The 22564-nt window shown below is 43.6% G+C and overlaps 1 protein-coding gene across 1 annotated transcript in view; it reads right to left on the minus strand.

Annotated features, from left to right (window-relative positions):
• LOC102160869 (atherin-like) overlaps positions 1 to 22564 on the minus strand; it is a 91529-nt gene that overhangs the window by 42444 nt on the left and 26521 nt on the right. The window contains exon 2 of the mRNA XM_013983354.2: positions 5473 to 5521. Coding sequence (XP_013838808.1) covers positions 5473 to 5521 — 49 coding nt within the window. The remainder of the gene's footprint in view (positions 1 to 5472; positions 5522 to 22564) is intronic.

Here is a 22564-nt window from a genome sequence, read left to right on the forward strand (position 1 = left end):
TTCCTAGTCGGATTCGTTAACCACTGCGCCACAACGGGAACTCCCTTTATAATAATTTTTATTTTTTTCCATTATAGGTGGTTTACAGTGCTCTGTCAATTTTCTACTATACAGCAAGGTGACCCAGTTACACATACACATATACATTCTTTTTTCTCACATTATCATGCTCCATCATAAATGACTACACAAAGTTCCCAGTGCTACACAGCAGGATCTCATTGCTTATCCATTCCAAAGGTAATAGTTTGCATCTATTAACCCCAAATTCCCAATCCATCCCACTCCCTTCCCCCCCCCACCTTGGCAACCACGAGTCTGTTCTCCATGTCCATGATTTTCTTTTCCATGGAAAGGTTTATTTGTGCCATATATATTAGATTCCAGATATAAGTGAAATTGTATGGTATTTGTTTTCTCTTTCTGACTTATTTCACTTAGTATGAGAGTCTCCAGTCCATCCATATTGCTGCAAATGGCATTATTTTGTTCTTTTTTATGGCTGAGTAGTTCCTGAGTGCTTTAGATCCCGCATACCTCGGTTCCAATCTTTACCTGAACTTTTATTTTTATTTTTATTTTTTTGCATTTTAGGGCTGAAACCACAGTATATGGGAGTTTCCAGGCTAGGAATCAAATCAGAGCTACAGTTGCTGGCCTACTCCACAGCCATGGCGACTCGGGATCCAAGTCACATCTGCGACATACATTCTAGCTCATAGCAATGCTGGCTCCTTAACTCACTGAGCAAGGCCAGGGATCGAACCTCCATCCTCATGGATACTAGTTGGATTCGTTTCTGCTGAGCCACAACAGGAACTCCATACCTGAACTTTTAACTGTTTCCCTTCTTGTTCTTGTCTGGCCCTGTGGTTTGACTCTTGACAGATGTGTTTGTCCTAATTGGGTTTTCCAGCAGGCCTTGTCCCTGTTCCAGGCCTGCATGAGTCATCAAAGTCTTTCCTCTGTCTTCCCTCTTACAGCTTTTTATCTTCCCACAGTCTTAGCCTTGAGAGTAAGGAAAAACTCTCCCAAGGGCCTAGGATCTAAGCGTACTCAGGCAGACACGCGTTTTCCTGCATCTCAGGAAATGTAGTGGACTCTTCAAGAGCTAAATTCTTCTAAACATCCTGTATTTCCCAGAGTGTCTTTGTGGAAATTCTGTGAGATGTTAATAGATGTTAAATGGGATGAAGAGTTTTATAGTCAAATAAGTTTGGGGAAAGTTCTGTGAGCTTGGTTTCTTGTCTACAACAAGGCTTCTGAGAGCGCTTGAAATAGTATGTTCAGGATAAAGGTCCAATAAGGGCATCTCCACAGTTCACAATCCAGTACCCCAAATCCCTGGGGTAAGATGTATTTAGAATTCAGAATTTTTCAAATTTCAATAAGGCGTTGTGGTAAATATACTATTTATCACACAGCATCACTAGCAAAGTGGGACAGGCCCTGTAATCACATACTTCTGTGGCAAGACATATGGATATTCACACTAAGTGGATTAAATAAAGAATCTGAAAAATTTCACATCAATTTAGATCAGGTTCTGTCCCTGATTTATGAAAAAAACTTTTGAGGACTTTTTGAACTTCAACTTTGTAGATAAAAGATGGTGGACCTGAGAATGTTGCCCCTCAATCTTGTTTGGCCACAGAACCCCTTTCGCCAGGAGCATCTGGCAGGAAAAGCATCTGTAGTCCCCTTAGGACACTTGAGCTATTGGTCTGCAATGAAACTCTCCCAGGGGAGGGAACACACCATGGCCTGGCCAGGCACTCACATTAGCCTCATCATCTCTGGTGACAACTAGAGGAGATGGGGATTGTGACAGCTGAACCAGGAGGAAAAGTGTGAAACCAAGGACTGGCCAGAAACAATAGATCTGGTCTGGCAGTCACGGTACTTGGCCTTTAGGCCTCTGGTGGACAAAAGGGGCATGAAGAAGCGCAGCACTGAGGAGACACATGCTAGTGTTGTTTTCTTCCTAGCATTCTTCCACATTTTTTGAATGTCCTTAAAAAACTTCATGATTTCCCCCCCACCCCCGATTATTGTTTTCTACTGCAAGAAGTTGTTCTGAGTGTTGCTAAGGGAGAAAGGCAGGCTCAGGGCTGATGCTCACCCTGAGGGCAAGATGCTGGATCTCTGGGAGGATGACTTTCTGTTGTTCTGGCATCACTGTCCCAGCCCAGAGCTGAGGTGGAGCGGGTGGGGTGGGGTGCACGCATAAGGCCAGTGTCCCTTGGGTAAGGAGGAGGATGTTATATTTGTGGAAGATTTCCAGGAAGACTTCCTGCTCCGACCAAAACAACACAAAGACAGGAAAAGGATCTGGAGTCTAAGAGGAGGAATAATGGATCAGAGTAGAAACTTTGGGATGGAGCCTAGCATAGAGAAGCCTCCCTCTTGCCATCCAGCTATGTTCTTCCAGCCAACAGAGAGCATTTCTCCGTAGGATGACAGGTTGGGAGCAGGAAGAAGAGGGGGCCTAGTAACTCTAGAACTATACCCATCTTCGTCTTATCCACTCTGCACTTAGTGAAATATTTCACTGTGGCCTGGCCCATGGGGGGTGGGGGTGGAGAGTGGGTGGAGGACAAGGAGGGCTATTTGGGGAGGGCCTCACATTTACGAAGGGCCTCAAATACAGACCTTAAATGCGTGGGCTTGTATATTCATCACAGAGGTACACTCAGCCTCACTCACCAGGTTCAGCAGAAGACCTCATCCCAGACTCACAGCATTACCAAGCCATGCCGACGGGTGTGCTGAACATTATTACTGTTTTCACATAGCTTGTGAATTGTCCCTTTATGTTGCATTGTATGTGTATATGTACAGGTGTGAGAGGAGGCACAAGCTTTAATTGGCTAAGTATAAACATGTGAAATAGACCACAATTTAGTAACTATTTTTTGGCATTAAAAAAAAAATACCAGGAGTTCCCGTTGTGGCGCAGTGGTTCACGAATCCGACTAGGAACCACGAGGTTGTGGGTTCGATCCCTGCCCTTGCTCAGTGGGTTAAGGATCAGGCGTTGCCGTGAGCTGTGGTGTAGGTTGCAGACACGGCTCGGATCCCGTGTTGCTGTGGCTCTGGCGTAGGCAGGAGGCTACAGCTCCAATGTGACCCCTAGCCTGGGAACCTCCATATGCCTCAGGAGCGGCTCAAGAAATGGCAAAAAGACCAAAAAAAAAAAAAAAGTAAAATGGAAATTGTCTGGCCCCATCTTCACCTCTGAGAAGGATAAGGGGAGTTTCAAGCAAGAGGCTTAGAGCATCTCTTCCAGCTGGGTGCTTGGACTCAGCTTCTGGAGAGCAGGGTATTAGGCCAGCCCCTGGGCCCTCCTTGCACTGTTCCCACCCGCTCTGGTTCATCTGCATCACTCTAGCGGCCTCTGCTGGGCTGGAGGTGAAAGGCGACCCAAGATGAGGTGGCTCAGAACTCTGATTGGGAAGCTGGGTGGGAAGGTCTGATGGGCAGTAGGAGGACTGTGGTAACAGAAGGGGCCCAAAGAAGATAAGATCTAACTACCTCAAGGTTTTTTATGCCATGTTCTGGTTTAGGAAATTGTTCTGATAGTGGTGCCGAGGAAGGGACACAAGTCCAGGTCTGAGGGCAAGATGGCTGAGCCCTGGGAGAGAAATGTTTTGCCCCCAAAGAGCAACAGCTGGGTGGAGACTCATGATTCAGTTTCTTCTCTTCTGACTCCTGCCTCCATATGGTGACCACAAAGGGCCTGGCCTCCCTGAAAAGATCAGCCACCCTCTTTCAGGCAGCTGGTTGGGTCATGAACCCTCTGGTTCAGAGAGAGAGAGAGAGCAGGAAGGCTTGCTGAGGCCTCCTGGCCGCAGCTGTTTTCTGATCTAGCTTTTACTGAAAAATCTTGTTCTGAGGGCAAGCAGGAGCCTTACCCATCCAGTTGATGAAAATCCTTCTTCTTGCCCACATGGCATTTTCCCTGTGAGGTAGAAGGTAGCATTCAGGCCCCCAAACCCATCTTTGAACATACTGGTGACCAAGTGGGTCCCAGGGAGTATTTGAGATAAAAATAACCCATGGGAGCCCACAGCTTAGTGCAGCTGCTGTGGCTAGTGACAGAAGTTGGTATCAGGTTATTGAGAAAATAGAGCCTTTTAGGTCTGGTTAAGGTTCACTTCAAGCAGACAGAGGTTGCAGTCATCAGAAATAAAGCAGTTTACACCGCCCCAGTTTGCTTTCCCCCTTCACTCTGTTTCTCATTCAGCACTGCAGATGGAAACTTTAAACTGTAGAAAAAGCAGTTTCACACAGACTGAGAACACTTATATGTGAAGTTCAGGTCCTTAAGTTGCTAGTAGTAGCAGACACCCCTAATTCTGTCCTCTTTCTCTTGTTTGTTCATTGCCCGTGAGAGCTGTGGCAGAACTGACCCCTCAGTCCATGGGGGGGTTCAGAGGTTCCTGAAATTATGCCCCTCTTCTAGTCAAATGTCCGGGTCAGCCTGGGCTGCCTGATGGCACAGGGTCTTGTCATGGTGTGGCTTTCAAAGGACAGAGGAGATGGGTCAACCATAATATAGTGGTCGGTTTTTATCAATGTACAATAAAGAGGAAAAGCATACTTGTAGTAATTGAAAAAGCCCATTTCTGGAGCAATCTGTATCTAGGAATTGGATTTGCTCAGACTCAGGATTACTATCTGCAATGTACAGGAAACTCCCAAAGACCAAGACAATGGAAAAGAAATCCAATGGAAAAGTAATAGATCTGGAAGTCATAGAAGGGAAATCAGAACAGCTGGCAAGCATGCGAAGAGATGCTCAACCTTAGAAGCATTTTGAGCAATGCAAACTAAAACATGGTATCATTCTGTGTCAATCAGATCGGCAAAAGTTTGACAAGTCATACATCACTTACCAAGTGTTAGCAAGGATGTGGCAGAAAGGGAACCACTATTGGCAGGAGTATAAACTTGTAGAACCATTCTAGAAGCCTTTTGACTTGATTTCATGAATTTAAATATGCTTTACCCAAAGAGCCAGTGATCCCACTCTTGGGTACACTGCCCCAGAAAAACTCTCAAACAGGTCCCTAAGGGAATATAAACAAATGTATTTGTCAGAGGATTGAGTATAGAGGAAAACCTGGGTGTCATCACTGGAGAAATGGAACAGTGAAACATGTGGATGCAGGCTTGGAAGTACCGTGCAGCTGCCAGACACAATGAACCAGAGGTACTTAGAGGCACACAACAGTATTAAAAACATGTGTCATGTAAAAAAGAAACACAGTAAGGTCTATGGCACAATATATTTGGGTAGACTGAAGTCACATCTATCCACAAAAGAACACCATGTATCTTTTAGGAATGCCTATATACCCAAGAATATACATTATACACATTATAATGACTGCCCCTTATGGGATGGGGAGAAAAATTAATCGGTAGGGGAATGAATGGAAGATGAAATTAAAGAGGGCATCTACTTACCAATGATGAAATAATGCACCATGAACTGAAGAGGTTTGTCCAACTCTAGCTAGAAAAAAAAAAAAGTCACTGTCAAAAAGTTTCATGCAGATGGTCAAGAATAAGGGCATCTGGAGTTCCCCCTAATGATTGGAATAGTTAGTGGTTACATAAAATTTGGTTAGACATTTCAAAGGAAGGCATGAAGATCATCACAAAATGCTTCAGACATTCTGGAGGCACTTTAAAGTAGCACAGGGAGTATATGAGTGAGAAAGCAGATAAAGTCTTAGGCCTCCAGGTGACATGTCCAGGAAAGTCATGGGATGAGAATTACGGTGGAAAATATAGGGAAGAAGTTCCCGCTGTGGCATCGTGGGAGTGCTGGGACACAGGTTTAATCTCTGGCCCGGCAGAATGGGTTGGGGATCTGATATTGTTCGTAACATCAACTCAGATCTGATCCCTGGCCGGGGAACTCTATATGCTCCATATATGGCCAAAAAAAAAAAAAAAAAAAAAAAAAAAGAAAAAAAGAAAAAGAAAGAAAAGGAGATTTAGGGATGATGCACACTGAGGGAAGCCAGAACACAATGGATTCACTCTTGTCCTGGGCGAGATGTCTCCTGATGGACAAACCCCTGGCTGGAATCAGTCTACTCAGAGAGTAGGCAGTTAGCAAGATTTGTCTGACTAAAGGAATCTTTATGGAGCCCTCATATCTAAGGGATCCCTAAAGGCAGGCTATGGAGAAGCACATAAGGAATGAAAATGAATGGTCTGAAAGCAAGGAGGCAGAAAAATGAAGAAGGCACTCTGACCCCAGGTTAGCACTACATGTGGGGAAAGAAAAGGAGCAACTAAACTAAATTTGTGGAAACTCATTTGTCCCAAAGCAGTATGGTATCCTGGGCCAGAAAAAGGATATAAATGCAAAAACTGGTAAAATCTGAATAATGTCTGAATTTAGGTGAATAGTACAGTACTAATGTCAATTTCTTAATTTTGACAAATGGACCATTTTTAGGGGTAACATAAAGTGTTAATATTAGGGCAAGCTGAATGAAGTTTAGACAGGAACTTCCTGTATTATCTTTGCAAATTTTCTACAAATTTAAAATTATTCAAAACTTAAGTTTTTTAAAAAAATTCCCGGAATTCTGCAGTGGCTCAGTGGCTTAAGGATCTGGTGTTGTCACTGCTGTGGCTCAAGCCACAGCTGTGGCATAGGTTCAGTCCCTGGCCTGGGAACTTTTGCATGCCTCAGGCATGCACCACCCCCCCCCCCCCGCCAAAAAAAAAATCACAATAAAATTGAGTGGAAGGTACAAACATTTCCCATATATTTCCCACCCCCATCCACACACAGCCTCCCCCACTATCAACATCCTCCACCAGAATGGTACATTTGTTTCAACTGATAGCCCTGCATTGACAAATCACCATCACAAAGTCCATGGTTTATGTTAGGGTTCACTCTTGGTGGTGTACATTCTCCTTACGTTAGGGTTCACTCTTGGTGGTGTACATTCTCCAGGTTTTAACAAATGTATAATGACATGTATCCATCATTTTAACATCATACAGAGTAATTTCACTGTTCTAAAAATCCTTTGTATTCCACCTATTCATCTCTGCTTAACATTATTCATAGTAGTAAACGTATAAATTTGTCTTTCCTTTGAGTGTTTACATAGTATTCCATTGAATAATATACCATAGTGTAGACATTTTCTAAACTTCTGCTGATACAAATGTATCCACAAGAGGCTTGCACCTCTATCTTATGCAGTTGTGCTACTTCTGTGGGAGAGATTCTTTCAGTGGGACTGCTGAATTTATATTACGCCTAAAAGTTGTTCATTTGTCAAATTAAAAAATTAACATTAGTACTGTACTATTCACCTAAATTCAGACATCATTCAGAGTTTTCCAGTTTTTACACCTTTTTCTGGTCCAGGATACCACATTCATGAAAATCATTCATTTATTTAACAAATATTTATTGGATACTACTTTGTGGTAGACATTTATGAGACTCTAGGAATTCGGCTATGAGTAAATCAGACACCATTCCTAGTAGAAGACATTACCACTACAGAAATAACAACACAAGCAATATATTATTGCCATGTGGTGACTTTGGAGGAAAAGAACAGGTTGTCAGAAAATGAAGACAGAGGAACCTAATTTAGACTGGGGGTTCAGGGACAGCCTCCAACAAGCTGAGAACTGAAGGAAAAACAGGAATAGACTAGGAAGACTGCGGGTGTGGGAGATAATGAGAGGAGAAGGAGACTTCCAGACAAAGGGAAGGCCTGTTGAAGGCCCTGAGGTGGGCAGTGTGCTGAGCTGGAGGAACACCAGGCCCAGTGTTGGGGAGAAAATCTGGAAGTGAGGCTAAAGAGGAAGGTTGGGCTAGACTGCTTGGTTCTCTAGGCTGCCTGATTTATAGTCTCCCCAACAGAGCAGGAAGTGTTGTTTCCTATACCTTTGAGACTGGTAATGCTTAGAGGTGTTTTCCTCCCTCCATTCTATTACTGTGAGAACATTCCTTGATTGTGGCCATGCCCTGATTTTCAATATGAGCCTTTTCAAGAAGTATGTAACAGCTCATGCTGAGATTGTCAGATTCAAAACACCCATTAAATTTACTTCACGATGTTAACCAAATTCCCCAAATCCCTGTGCATCTCGGCATATTTATTCTATTTTAGGACTTAAAGTATGAGAGAAATTTCCTGTTTCTGTAAAACCAATTTGTTCATCTAAAGAAAACTGTGCTTGTTCCATCCAGCTCACGTTCCAGAAGCTCCCTCTGTGGGTCCTGGATCCTGTTTTGTTCTAGTCAATGAAGTGCAAGACCTGTGTAGGAGGAAGACTGCTAGGCAGCTGGCATGAGTCATGTTTTCCAGTTCCACCCTCGATGCTGTGGGTGCTATCAAGTACTGGTCTGGCAATTTGTGTGTCCACACTCAAGGTCCACACTCTCATTTAATCCTTTATATTGGTGCCCAATAAGTATTTATTGAATGGGTATATTGTATCAGCAGAGGGTTAGAAAACATCTAAATCATGCTACCTCAATCAATGGAATACTATACAAGCATGAAAAATAATGGGTAGGAGCTCCCTGGTGGGCTCAGCAGGCTAAGGATCCAGCATTGTCACTACTGTGGTGTGGCTTTGACTGATCCCTGGCCTGGGGACTTCCACATGTTGTTGGTGTGGCAAAAAAAAAAAAAATGGGATAGATATATATTTACTGATATAGAAAGATGTTTGTGAGCTATTGAGTGAAAAAAGCAAGTTACAGAGCACACAGATCATAGTATTCTTTTTCTTTTTTCAAGTTGTGTATACACATATACATCTACATATATGTAGAAGACATCTATGTTTTTATTTATACATTTCTGTATTGTCTAAACTTGTTACAGAGTACAGATGTTGGTTTTGTAATTAAAATGAATGAAGAAATGGGAGTTCCCATTGTGGCACAGAGGAAACAAATCCGACTAGTATCCATGAGGATGCGACTTTGACACCTGGCCTTACTCAGTGGGTCAGAGATCCAGTGTTACTGCGAACTGTGGTGTAGGTCGCAGACACAGCTCAGATCCTGTGTTGTTGTGGCTGTGCCGTAGGCCAGCAGTTGTAGCTCTGATTCGACCCCTAGCCTGGGAACTTCCATATGCCACTGGTGTGGCCATAAAGAGCAAAAAAAAAAAAAAAAAGTAAAAATAATAAATACAATGAATACAGAAATGAATAAAATAAGGGGCTTTTTAAGGTTTTCAGAGGGGTGAGTGGAAAAGTAAATTCCCTGACCTATTTACCAAATCTGAGACTTGTTCTTTCAACTTCCACTCGAATAATATTTTTTAAAAAGTATTCATGATATAACAACTTCAGAAAACCTGGAAAAAATATGTATATGTATAGAAAAAGGTCTCAACAAACTGCTTATAAGACTATCTGCATATGGAATGGATTAGGGAAAATCTCTACTTCCATTGCTCGAATATTTTGTAATATGAATATATTTTTTATTACTAATAATGAAGTGTTAATTTCCTTTTTCACTATTTCCACACTTCCTTTTTTATTCAAGATTTATTCATTCATTCAGTAAGTATTTATTGAGCAACTGCTATCAGCCTGACACAGTGCTAGGAGGTTTCCTTCTTAAGGAGCTCACAGTTTGGTGGAGAAGACTCACGAGAAAACAATGGGATGTGAGAGGATGTATAACACCAAATATTATGGGGGTATCCATCTGCCAGGAGAGTCAAAGAATGACCAGGGAAGGCTTCGCAGAACAGAAGGTACTTAGGCTGAGTCTTGAAGAATGAGGAAGCATTTTCTGGGTGGACAAGGAGAGGTGGGGTATTCCAGAGAAAGAGAATACCTTGTATGAAAACACTTTTTATAAAAATCTAGAGGAGTAGGAAGTTCCTTGGTGGTGAAGGAGGTTAAACATCTGGTGTTGCCACAGCTGTGGCACAGGTTTGATCCCTCGCCTGGGAACTTCCACTTGCCGTGGGTGCAGCCAAAAAACGAACAAAAATCTAGAGGAGTAAAAGAGGCTATTCTTCTCATGAACATTAAATTGGTCAGTGTGGTGGAGACACAGGGGACATGGGGAGAAGATGGTCTGGAGAAAGACACCAAGGAAGAATAAGAAGGCTTTGAAGAACTTTGTGTGAATGATAGAGCAGGCATTGTTGCTCCATTTAATAGCTGAGAAAACTGAGTCACAGAAAGGCTAAATGACTTGCCCAAGGCCACATTAGGGGAGGAGGCCAAACTGCAATATAGTTCTAAGGTTTTTAAGCCTCAGGCTATATGGTGCTTCCTAGGCCAGGCCCCATCCTTTAGAACTTTCTGATGTTCTGGCTTGAACCACTCCAAGTTGTTAGCAAAGAAGAACAGGGCCGCCCTCACAGTAGGCTCTGACCACACTGGCCACATACTTGGCACACCCTTGTACCAGAAGCCACAGGAGAGCTTTCTCGAAGAGATCTTTTCCTCAAAAATGACATATGCACACTCAATCTTGAAGTTGGTAAGCACGCCTGAGAAACAACAGCGGCAGCATCCTGGCACCTAGCTGTCCTGAGAAGCCACTTTCCATTCTTGCTGCCAGCATGTAAGTGATATTTAGGCCGCTTGTTCCCACCCAAGACAGAGAGCCATGGATATAGCAGGAGATCAGTTCCACATCTTTACAATGTTGCATAGGCTTTGGAATCAGAAAGAGGTGATTTTCTTTCTTTCTTTCTTTCTTTTTTTTTTTGTTTTTGTCTTTTTGCCTTTTCTAGGGCTGCACCCATGGCATGTGGAGGTTCCCAGGCTAGGGGTCTAATGGAGCTGTAGCCGCTGGCCTCCACCACAGCCACAGCAACAAGGGATCCGAACTGTGTCTGTGACCTACACCATGGCTCATGGCAATGCCGGATCCTTAACCCACTGAGAAAGACCAGGGATCGAACCCGCAACATCATGGTTCCTAGTCAGATTCGTTAACCACTGCGCCACGAGGGGAACTCCAGAAAGAGGTGATTTTCATACTTACTCTAATGTTAAAATGAAGGCGTTCCCGTTGTGGCTTATTGGTTAATGAATCCAACAAGGAACCATGAGGTTGCGGGTTCGATCCCTGGCCTTGCTCAGTGGGTTAAGGATCTGGCATTGCCGTGAGGTCACAGATTTGGCTCAGATCTGGCATTGCTGTGGCTCTGGCGTGGGCCAGCGGCTACAGCTCCAATTAGACTCCTAGCCTGGGAACCTCCGTATGACACGGGTGCGACCCTGAAAAGACAACAGACAAAAAAATAAATAAATAAAATAATGGTTAAAATGAAAAGACTGATATTCCATGTATTGTCAAGGATGCAGAACTGCTAAACAATTTGGCAGTATTTAATAAACTTAAATATATTTGGACCTAAGAAAAATGTTCATGACAGTGTTACTCAAAATAGCCTAAAACTGGGAGTTCCCATTGTGGCTCAGTGGAAACGAACCTGACTAGTATCCGTGAGGATGCAGGTTTGATCCCTGGCCTCACTCAGGGGTTAAGGATCCAGCATTGCTATGGCTGTGGTGTAGGCTGGTAGCTACAGCTCTGATTTGACCCCTAGCCTGAGAACTTCCATATGCTGCAGCTTCAGCCAAAAAAAATAAAGCCTAAAACTGGAAACAACCTAAATATTTATCAATAAGAGAATGGATAGGAGTTCCAGTCATGACTCAGTGGTTAATGAACCCAACTAGTATCCATGAAGACACGGGTTCGATCCCTGGCCTTGCCCAGTGGGTTAAGGATCTGGCATTGCTGTGAGCTGTGGTGTAGTCTGGCAGCTACAGCTCCAATTCAACCCCTAGCCTGGGAACCTCCATATGCCATGAGTGCTGCCCTAAAGAGACAAAAAAATAAACAAATAAATAAGAGAATGGATAAATACATTGAGGGGTATATTCATAAAATCATATACTATTCAGGAATAAAAAGGAACAAACTGCTGATCCACTCAATATTATACACAAATCCTTGACACGCTATATTGAGCAAAAGAAAGCAGATACAATAGTATGATCCCATTCATCAAAATTTCAAGGATAGGTAAATCAGGGGTTCCTGTTGTAGCTCAGTGGGTTGAGAACCTCACACAGTATCCATGAGGATGTGGGTTCAACTCCTGGCCTCACCCAGTGGGTTAAGGACTTGGTGTTGTTGCAAGCTGCGGTATAGTTCGAAGATGCAGCTTGGATCCGGTGTTTCTGTGGCTGTGATGTAGTCCAGCAGCTACAGCTTGGATTCTACCCCGAGTCTGGGAACCTCCATATGCCACAGGGACTTTCATATTCCTAAAAAAAAAAAGGGGGTATTGAATAGGAAAATCACATCTATGAGGCTACAAGTCAGAATATTGGTTACCTTGGGATTAGAGGGATTGGGTGTTTTCTGGAAAGGAGCATAAGGGAATTTTTGAGAGGTATGGAAGTATTTAATACTAGTCTGCATGGTGGCCACATGGGTATATGCATATTAAGTGTATATAAGTCACAGCTCAGTAAACTACTGTGTGTCTAAGAGACAGACAGAGACAGAAAGAAACGGAGACGTAAGTCTTGTTCCTAGTTCTCAGTTCTACCACTGCTAAGGAGTCTCTGGGCAAGTTACTTAACATTTATGATCCCCTTCCCTCATCTAAAAAATGGAAATAATAATAGTACCCCTCTCATTGGGTAGTTCTTAAATTAAAACTTTATTTTTATCTTATGGTGATTCTAACACTTAACATGAGATCCACTCACTGAAGAGATTTTTAAGTGTACAATATAGTTAGCTGTAGTCACAGTGCTGTATAGCAGATCTAGAACTTACTCATTTTGTATTACAGAAGCTTTAAATCTATTGATTAGCATCTCTCCATTTCCCCCTCCAGCCTGTCCCTGGCAACCACTATTCTGCTTTCTGCTTCTATGAGTTTGACTATTTAAATTTCTTATATAAGTAGAATCATACAGTATTGTCCTTCTCTAACCAGCTTATTCCACTTAGATAATGTCCTCAGGGCTTCACCAGGTTATCTCATATTTTTAAGATTTTCTTCTTTTTAAAAGCTGAATGATACTCCATTGCATGCATGAACCACATCGGCTTTATCCATTCATCCCTCCAGTGCACTTTTAGGTTGCTTCCACATCTTGACTATTGTGAACAATGCTGCAGTGAACATAGGAATGCTAATATCTTTTCAAGATCCTGATTTCAATTCCTTTGGATAGATACCAGGAGTGGGATTGCTAGATCATATGGCATTCTATATTTTATTTTATTTTATGTTCAGTTAAAAAAAAAAAGCAACATGGGATCTGAGCCACATCTGTGAACTACACCATAGCTCATGGCAACTGCGACACCAGATTCTTAACCCACTGACTGGGGCCAGGGATCGAACCTACATCCTCAAGGATACTAGTCGGGTTCATTGCCACTGAGCCACAACAGGAATTCTTATTTTTAATTTTTTGAGAAACTTCAACACTTCTTTCCACAGTAACTGAACCATTTTGCAATCCCATCAACAGTGTACAAGGGGTCTAATTTCACATGCTTGCCAACGCTTGTCTTTTGCCTAAGGTAGTTTTAGGAATTAAATGAGATAATGCACAAAAAATCTTAGTCCAAGAACCTGGAAAAAACAAAACAAAACCAAAAAACCTAAGAGTTTGGCAAAAGCTCTTCTCACCCTCACCCACCACTTACTCTACCAGGAACAGGTCTCTGAAGGCTTACCCCCCCAAAACACAGTTCCATCACTGGGTTGGGTCAGATCCCCAAGCAGCACTCCCAAGCCCCACAGCACTAAATGTTGCCACACTCTCAGAAGCCATAAGGTTCTGGCAACTAGAAAGAAGTTTCGTCGAATTCTGAACAGGAAGCTGCAGTGGCAGCTGATAATCTGTGACCCGAATATAGCTATCCATTATCTCACTGTGGTTTCTTGTTTCCCTGACAGAGGAAACGCCCACAACTTTCTTGAAGTTACTCTAAACACACAGTTCCTTGTTTAGCTCTGGCAGGATAATGTTACCCCTGGGCACTCCTGTGGCCTCCCTGTCAACCTGGGGGTCCCAGCTCAATCTGTGGGGTAACTGTGCCTTCTCCTTAGGAGGGTGATGACAGGAGCGCATGAGGAAAAAGGCCATTTGTATCTATGGCCATTGGAAGATAAAAGAAAACAAGGCAAGAAACCTTTACCACATCTCCTTTTTGTTCCTCTTCAAGAAACCAGCCAGGCAAACTGACATGCTGGGAGGGAAGGTGTCATCACTAGTTTCTGAATTGCTCTCTGTCTCCAGTCACTTCCCTCTGGTTCTGTTCTTCTCAGGGAAGAAAAATCTGTCCTAGTGAGTCCACCCTCCGGGTGAGGAGCAGAGCCCAGGCTAAAGCCTTGGGTTTGAGCAGAAAAGCCCCGTTAAGGTTCGTCCTTATAAAACTCAGAGCCCAGGAGGCTCTTGGACAAATTGCAAAGGAAGCAAAGTTTGGCTTCTCCTCCTTCTGGCTGCCTCCTAACTAGCCTGTTCTCCACCAAAACTTTTACGATACCAATTCACTTATCACTGCATCTGGGGGATCATTCAATCTGAAGAAGTAAGGATTTCAGGTGCTGCTGCTCTCGAGAGTACTTATACTTTAGGAATTCCCTTGTGGTGCAGTGGGTTAAGGATCTGGCCTTGTTACTGCAGCAGTGTGGGTCACTGTTGTGGCAGGGGTTCTATCCCTGGCCTGAGAACTTCCACATGCCACAGGCATGGCCAAAAAAAAAAAAAAAAGAGTACTTATACTTTTTTTTTTTTTGTCTTTTTGCCTTTTCTAGGGCTGCTCCCACAGCATATGGAGGTTCCCAGGCGGGGGTTGGATCGGAGCTATAGCCGCCAACCTACGCCACAGCCACAGCAACACGGGATCAGAGCCACATTGGTGACCTACAGCACAGCTCACGGCAATGCCAGATCCTTAACCCACTGAGCAAGGCCAGGGATCGAACCCACAACCTCATGATTCCTAGTCGGATTTGTTAACCACTGCGCCACGATGGGAGCTCCAAAAAAAGAGTACTTATACTTTAAAAGAGAACTTTTGAGGAATTCCCTTTTGGCTCAGCAGGTTAAGAACCTGACTAGTATCCATGAGGATACAGGTTCGATTCCTGGCTTTGCTCAGTGGGTTAAGGATCTGGCATTGCCACAAGCTGCGGTGTAGGTCGCAGATGCTGGTAGGATCTGGTGTTGCTATGGCTGTGGCAGAGGCCGGCAGCTGCAGCTCTGATTTAACCCCTAGCCCAGGAACCTCCATATGCTGCAGATGTGGCCCTAAAAAGAAAAAAAAAAGAGAACTCTTGAGATAGTAATGCTTAAATCAAAGGACTGTATCTCTGACATCTGGGGAGCTGTGTTTGGCAGGGAGGACAAGTCCTGTGGGCTCTCTCTGGCCCTCTGGTGGCCATTACTTCTTGGTCAGGTCTCCAGATGTAGATGACACAGCATGACTAGTTTTAAAAGACCATTTTTTTTCTTAAGAGGAACCAGAATGTTGAACTCCTGCAATTTGGTTGAGATAAAATGGGGACACTATAAAGGCAGGTGGCTGCAAAGTCCAGGAAAATGTGTTCAAAAGCTGCTCTCACAGGCCCAGAGTTTGTGCTCAGAGTTAGAAAACCCCCAGGAAAGCTGAGGGTCTCTAAGGGATTCTGAGATGCAGTGGAAACAACACCAGGATAGCAGGGACAAAAACAGCCTTCTGAAGACCTGACTGGGCCACAAGTTTGCCAAACCCTGAGAAATCCTTAACCTCTCTGCGGCTTGTTCTCTTCAATTAAGATATTCCAGGCAGGAAGAATACATACTGAGATGTTGACAGAGGTCCTCTCTGGGTGTGGGATTATAGGTGGATTTGGCTTTCTTCTTAATGCCTCTATCAGTTGATGTGTAATCAGAGAGGCAGAACTACTGGGTATGACACAAAATGAAAAGTGTATTATAATGATTTGACATTTCGCACACACACAATTGTGGGGAGCAGGTTAAACAGCTTGTGTGTGACTATTGTGGATGCTTCTGGTGCTGGGCCTGAAGACAGGAGGGCAGGTGGTCAGGAAGGATAACCAGACATGAAGTACGGGAGGGAAAAGGCAAACTGGAACTTGTAAGAAAAAGGTGATGCCCACAAGGATGAATGGTAAGCTGTGTCAGTCTCTTGCTGGGTCCTTTGTCATGGAGCTAACTACACATTTTACCCAGGAGTTGAAAAGGCTGAAGGACGAGATCTAGTGGGAACTGAAGGCCTAACTGCTATCCCGGGGCCAACAAGGTGAGCCAGCAGATCAGAGACAAGATGTGTGAACTACAACAGCACCTGATTCTACACAGACCTTCTAAGTATAAACATGGGTGCTTTGCTTCTGCCCTCCGGATCTTATGCACATGTTCTTATAGCCAACTCTAGCCCAGAAACAGACAAGGAAAGAAATTCTGCAAAATAAAGTTTGAACATTTAGCCAAATTGACATAGTACAAATCTACCATAATTCTGTTCTAGATTTGCCAAACCTTCTTCAATTAGCATGTATTACTTTAATAACCAGGAGAAAAAAACTTTAGGGAGTTCCCGCTGTGGTGCAGCAGGTTAAGGATCTGACATTGTCTCCGTGGTGGCACAGATTCAATCCCCAGCCCAGTGCAGTGGGTTAAGAATCTGGCATTGCTATAGCTGTGGTGTATGTCATAGCTACAGCTCAGATTCCATCCCTGGCTCGGAAACTTCCACATGCTGCAAATACAGTCAAAAAAAAAAAAAAAAAAAAACCAACAAAACACAAACATTTAAAAGTCCCTAAAATATCCAAATGGCTAATAAACATATGGAAAGTATTCAATTCCCTAACCAGCAGGAAAATGCAAATGAAAAGCACAATAGGATAATCCTATATATCCATGAGAGTGGCTAAAAAGATAGATAACACTAAGTGTTGATGAGGATGTGAGCAACTAGAACTCTCATTCATTGCAAGTGGGAGTATAAATTGGTACAAACACTTCAGAAAAGTGTTTGGTGATATCTGCCAAAGTTGAACATATGCGTACCCTATGATTAGCAACTACATGCCTAGAAATACATATGTTCACCAAAACACATACAAAAATATTCATAGCTGGAGTTCCTGTCGTGGCTCAGTGGAAACAGATTTGACTAGTATCCATGAGGACGAAGGTTCGATCCCTGGCCTCCCTCAGTGGGTTGAGGATCTGGCATTGCTGTGAGCTGTGGTATAGCTTGCAGACTTGGCTTGGATCCCATGTTGCTGTGGCTGTGGTGTGGGCCGGTGGCTACAGCTCCTATTTGACCCCTAGCCTGCGAACCTCCATATGCCACAGGTGTGACCCTAAAAAAACAAAAAAATAAAATAAATAATAAAAATTTTATTTAAAAAAATATTCATGGAATTCCCGTCGTGGCACAGTGGTTAGCGAATCTGACTAGGAACCATGAAGTTGCGGGTTCAATCCCTGCCCTTGCTCAGTGGGTTAACGATCCGGCATTGCCGTGAGCTGTGGTGTAGGTCGAAGACGCGGCTCGGATCCCGCGTTGCTGTGGCTCTGGCATAGGCTGGCAGCTACAGCTCCGATTCGACCCCTAGCCTGGGAACCTCCATATGCCTTGGGAGTGGCCCAAGAAATGGCAAAAAGACCAAAAAAAAAAAAAAAAAAATCATAGCGACACTGTTACAGATAAAAGCCAGAAGCAATTCAAATGTCTAACAGGAGTTCCCGTCGTGGTGCAGTGGTTCACGAATCTGACTAGGAACCATGAGGTTGCGGGTTCGGTCCCTGCCCTTGCTCAGTGGGTTAACGATCCAGCGTTGCCGTGAGCTGTGATGTAGGTCGCAGACGGGGCTCGGATCCCGCGTTGCTGTGGCTCTGGTGTAGGCCGATGGCTACAGCTCCGACTGGACCCCTAGCCTGGGAACCTCCATATGCCGCGGGAGCGGCCCAAAGAAATAGCAAAAAGACAAAAAAAAAAAAAAAAACCCAAAAAACCCAAATGTCTAACAACAATAGAATACATCAATAAATTATGATGAATTCATATAATGGAGTGCCATCCAGAAAAGAGAATAAACAGTCTATAGCTATATACAACAAAAAGGATGAATGTCACAAATATAACATTCAGTGGAAGAAACTATACACAAAAGAATATATACTCCCAGAGTTCATGTTGTGGCTCAGCAGTAACAAACCCACTTAATATCCATGAGGATATGGGTTCGATCCCTGGCCTCACTCAGTGGGTTAAGGATCCTGCATTGCTGGGAACTGTGGTGCAGGTCGCAGACCCCACTAGGATCTGGCGTTGCTGTGGCTGTGGCATAGGCCGGCAACTACGGTTCTGATTCAACCCCTAGCCTGGGAACTTCCATATGCCACATGTTTGGCCCTGAAAAAAAATTCAAAAAATAGGAAGTACATATTTCTAATTACATTTATGTCAAGTTCAAAAACAGAAAAAATCTATGCCTTTAAACTATGAGTAGAGATTGCCCTCGAGCGATTAGTGACTGGAATGGGTCAAAAGGGGGCTTCTGGGGTGCTAGCAACGTGCTGTTTCTTCATCTAGGTTTTGGATACATAGTGGTATTTGCCTTTTGAAAATGAACAGAGCCATACATTTACAATTTGTGACGAAACAGGGAAATGTCCCTGCCCTCTGAAGTCAGTCCCTTTATTGGCTAGGGTGGATTCTCCAGCACCCTGAGGCCCGGCTGGACCAGATGACAGGAGCGACTATGAGCTCCAGAAGTGCCACCAAATCCAGGTCCCACTCTGCTCCCCCTAGTCGAATATCACACATTCAGCCTCCCCTGTGACTATCCCTGCCCTGAAGCTTCTTTCTATATTAATGGCCATAAGAAGGATCGGGATTACAGATTCAGCAAGGGCTTTAAGTGGCAGTCCCAGGACAACAGTGGTAGCAATCATTTTGCTGTCCAGAGTGATGAACCATCTCCACTTCTAGGCTCACTGGGGTAGCTGGTTCTTTATTTGGCTCCAACACCAGTGCCAGCACCAGCTGGAGAGGGAAGGAAACCACAGCTCTTAAATACCTACACTAGAGCAGAGACCAAGGATCCCAGAAGAATCTGCCCCTTAGAGAACAACTGGAGAGAGTTAATTGAATGCCTACTGTGTGCTTGGCATGACACTCCCAGTAAGACATCTGAGCCTTTCAGACACCAGCAGAGAGCTTGGGACTTGGCCAATGTTCCTGGGGCTAGAGCTTTTTAAGGGTAAGAGAAATCTGGATCAATTACAGTGGGTGACTCATTCTCCCTCTTCCTAGAATCCTAACCAACCCCAGACTTTATTATACTACAATCAAGTTAAGATGAACGCCATGCACATGTTTGTAAAGAAAAGCCTGGAAAGACAAAAGGAGGGCTACCTTTGAGTCCTGGTGTGGGGTTGAGCTCTCTTTCCCCTTTGTACTTTTTAAAGCAGCATAGGTAATACTTAAGCACATGGCCTTCAGAGAACAAACACTTAGGTTTTAGCCTCAGCCTTGGCTTGTACTAGCTATGTGACTGTGAGCAAGTTACCTCACCTATATGAACTTTAATCTTATCTGTAAATGGAAATGAAAATAAACCTACTTCATAGGGATATTATGACGTTTGAAAGAAACGATGCATGTTAATGATGTCTCATGCAGAAAAAACATTCCATAAATGGGAGCTGTTATTGTTATATTTCTATACTGTTTGATTTCTTTTTTTAAACAAGCGCTTTTTTTTTTTTTTTTTTTTGGCTGTGCCCACAACATGCAAAAGTTCCAGGCCAGGCCACAGCAGTAACAGCCAAACCAACCCACTGAGCCACCAGGAAACTCCCAAACACATATTTTTTAAATGAAAACTATAAAGTTTTTTTCCCTTCCTTCCTTCCTTCCTTCCTCCCTCCCTCTCTCTCTCTTTCTTTTCTTTCTTTCTTCTTAGGCTACACCTGTGGCATATGGAAGTTCACAGGCTAGGGGCTGAATCAGAGTTGCTGGCCTATACCACAGTCACAGCAATGTCAGATCCCAGCCGCATCAGGTTGCAGCAATGCCAGATCCTTATTAATCCACTGAGCAAAGCCAGGGATCAAACCCACATCCTCATGGATACTAGTCGGGTTCTTAATCCGGTGAGCCACAAGGCTCCTAAAGAGGTCCATCTCTAAGGGGCCAACCTTTTAGGGTAGTGCTCACAGACAGCCTGTCAGAACCAGGAGATGCACCTCTTTAGTCCCCGAAGCTCGGGATTCATTTTACTTTTAATAAGACATTCACTGCTGTGATATCACGGAGATAACTCTAGACAAGGGTCAGTCCTTAGGGGTGGTAGCCTCTCTCCCCTTTCCCGAGGCTTTTCCTTTTTCTTTAAGTGGATGCTAGCTCTGGCTCGCCCCGCCTGGCCCAGAGCTCAGCACACACCGTGGGTTTGCCTTTGGTCACACTGAGCCTGCCTCCTGCGGCCACGGCACACATTCTCCCATATTTGGGAGTAAGCCGGAGACTTGGCGGCATGTGGGTTTCTGTTTAAAATTCCAAAGCCAGCGGGGCGTATATTATCCATTTCCTCAAATCCAACAAGCTGTAAAGCATGAGTCAGAGTCGGATAAGCTTCTTCCCAGGGGAAGTGGTGTCAGTTGGTTAGTGGATGTAATTAAACAAGGATAATATTCACTGGCATTAGCTGCAGATTAATGCAGAGAAAAACAAAATCTCCATCTTGAGTTTACACTATTCCTGCCAAGATAAGACAGCTTCCCCAAGTGTCACTCATCAGAGAAGGCAGGCCCAACCTTCATGCAATTTGAGGGGTACAGAAGATGCCTCGATCAACACTCTCCTTCCATGTAAATAAATAATGCAGATATTAGGACCTGTGAGGAGAGAGATGTATATTCTGATTATTTTTTGTTTTTGTGGGGGGGAGTTACATGCTAGCAAATATCAATCAAGGGTTATTTTATCTGATTTAATCCATCATCACTCAGGGCCAGGTGGTAGAAAGCAGACTCTGGTGGAATGAAACAAGGGACAGATAAGATTTGATAAGCACTGGGGATGACAGCTAGTTTATTGTGCTTCACATATCAATGGGTCCTTTGGGAGGTCCCTCCAGGTACCTGGAAGTAACACTAAGGCCCTGAGCTCCAGAAGAGTACCAAGAGGGAAGTTAGAAAATGAGCAGTGGGTCTAGAGAACATCAGAAAGTTATGGGTTTGACAGCATATTTTAGCCCTTTTCTCAATCTTGGAAACCATAAAATAGAAAGTCAATTCTGTAAAGGCCAATGGAAGTCATTTAGTCCAACCCCTCTTCAGAGAAGAGCAAAATGAGGACTACTCAGAGAGGTTAATTAATTTGCCCAAGTGCCCCAGCAAGTTGGTGGCAGAGCTGAGATGTAAGTTTCTTCTTATCTTTCTACCAAAGTGTTCCCAGGCAGTTTCTTGGAATGACAGGAGGCAACACCCATGCTGACCTCACTGGCCCACCCTGCAAATATCTGCTTGGTCCTGCCTTTTCAAATATAACCTCTACTCGAGGTGTGAGTAGTGATGCTAAACCATGTCTGAAAAAGTATAGACTCAGGTCCCTCTCAGCTTTGACAGCATAAATAAACAATTTCAAAATGTATTTTTTTCTTAACTCCAGTTTTAAAAAAAAAAGTGTGTTAAATTTCGTATAACTGAGATCAAAAGTTTATTGTTAGCTAGAACAGCTTCTGGAGTGAAAGAAAAAGGGATTCATGAGTCTTCTTTTAACTCCTTGATGAAGCCTCCCCACCACAAGCCCCTCTCCCCCACCATCCACCTGAAAAAGCAGTTAGAGATATACTTGATCCTTTTGGCATTTCTCATGTTTTAGTGTTTCCAAGCGTCCCTTCAGATGCAGGTCAAAGCATTTTGTTTTTCTTAAAAGTGAGATTGTATTCTTTTTGCCCAAAGAAGATGGAAAAGACTTTTCCATATAAGGAAGTTTTGCTGGAGTGTGTGTATGTGTGTGTGTGTGTGTGTGTTCCAGGCAGCAGCAGTTGCTTGATTCTTAACTTAGTCAAATACGGTAGCTCCAAAACCAGGGAAGCATTTAGGGATTCATTAACACTACTGTACAGCTGAACCACTGAGGGTCGGGGGTGCTGTCAGCAAGTGGTTGTGGCAACCAGGGACATGAAAAAAAAATTTATAGAGAAGGCAAAGTTTGGTTTTGGCACAGCCTTGCTCTCCACACTCCCTCCATCCCAGCCCCAGAGTCCTGTGAGTGCCTGCTCTCTCTTCAGAATAGAAAAAGGAGACTGTGATTCTTTGGAAGCAGATAGGTTTGAGTTAAAATCCTAGCTCTTCATATACATTCTTTGTGACCTTTAGTAATTTACTTAACTCTTAAAGCCTTTTTCCTTTCTTTTAATTTTTTTGGCCACGCCCACGGTATGCGGAAGTTCCTGGGTCCAGGATGGAACATGCACCATAGTAGTAACCAGAGCTACAGCAGTGA

The sequence above is a fragment of the Sus scrofa genome, chromosome 14 (genome assembly GCF_000003025.6).
Source record: "Sus scrofa isolate TJ Tabasco breed Duroc chromosome 14, Sscrofa11.1, whole genome shotgun sequence".
NCBI classification, from domain to species: domain Eukaryota; kingdom Metazoa; phylum Chordata; class Mammalia; order Artiodactyla; family Suidae; genus Sus; species Sus scrofa.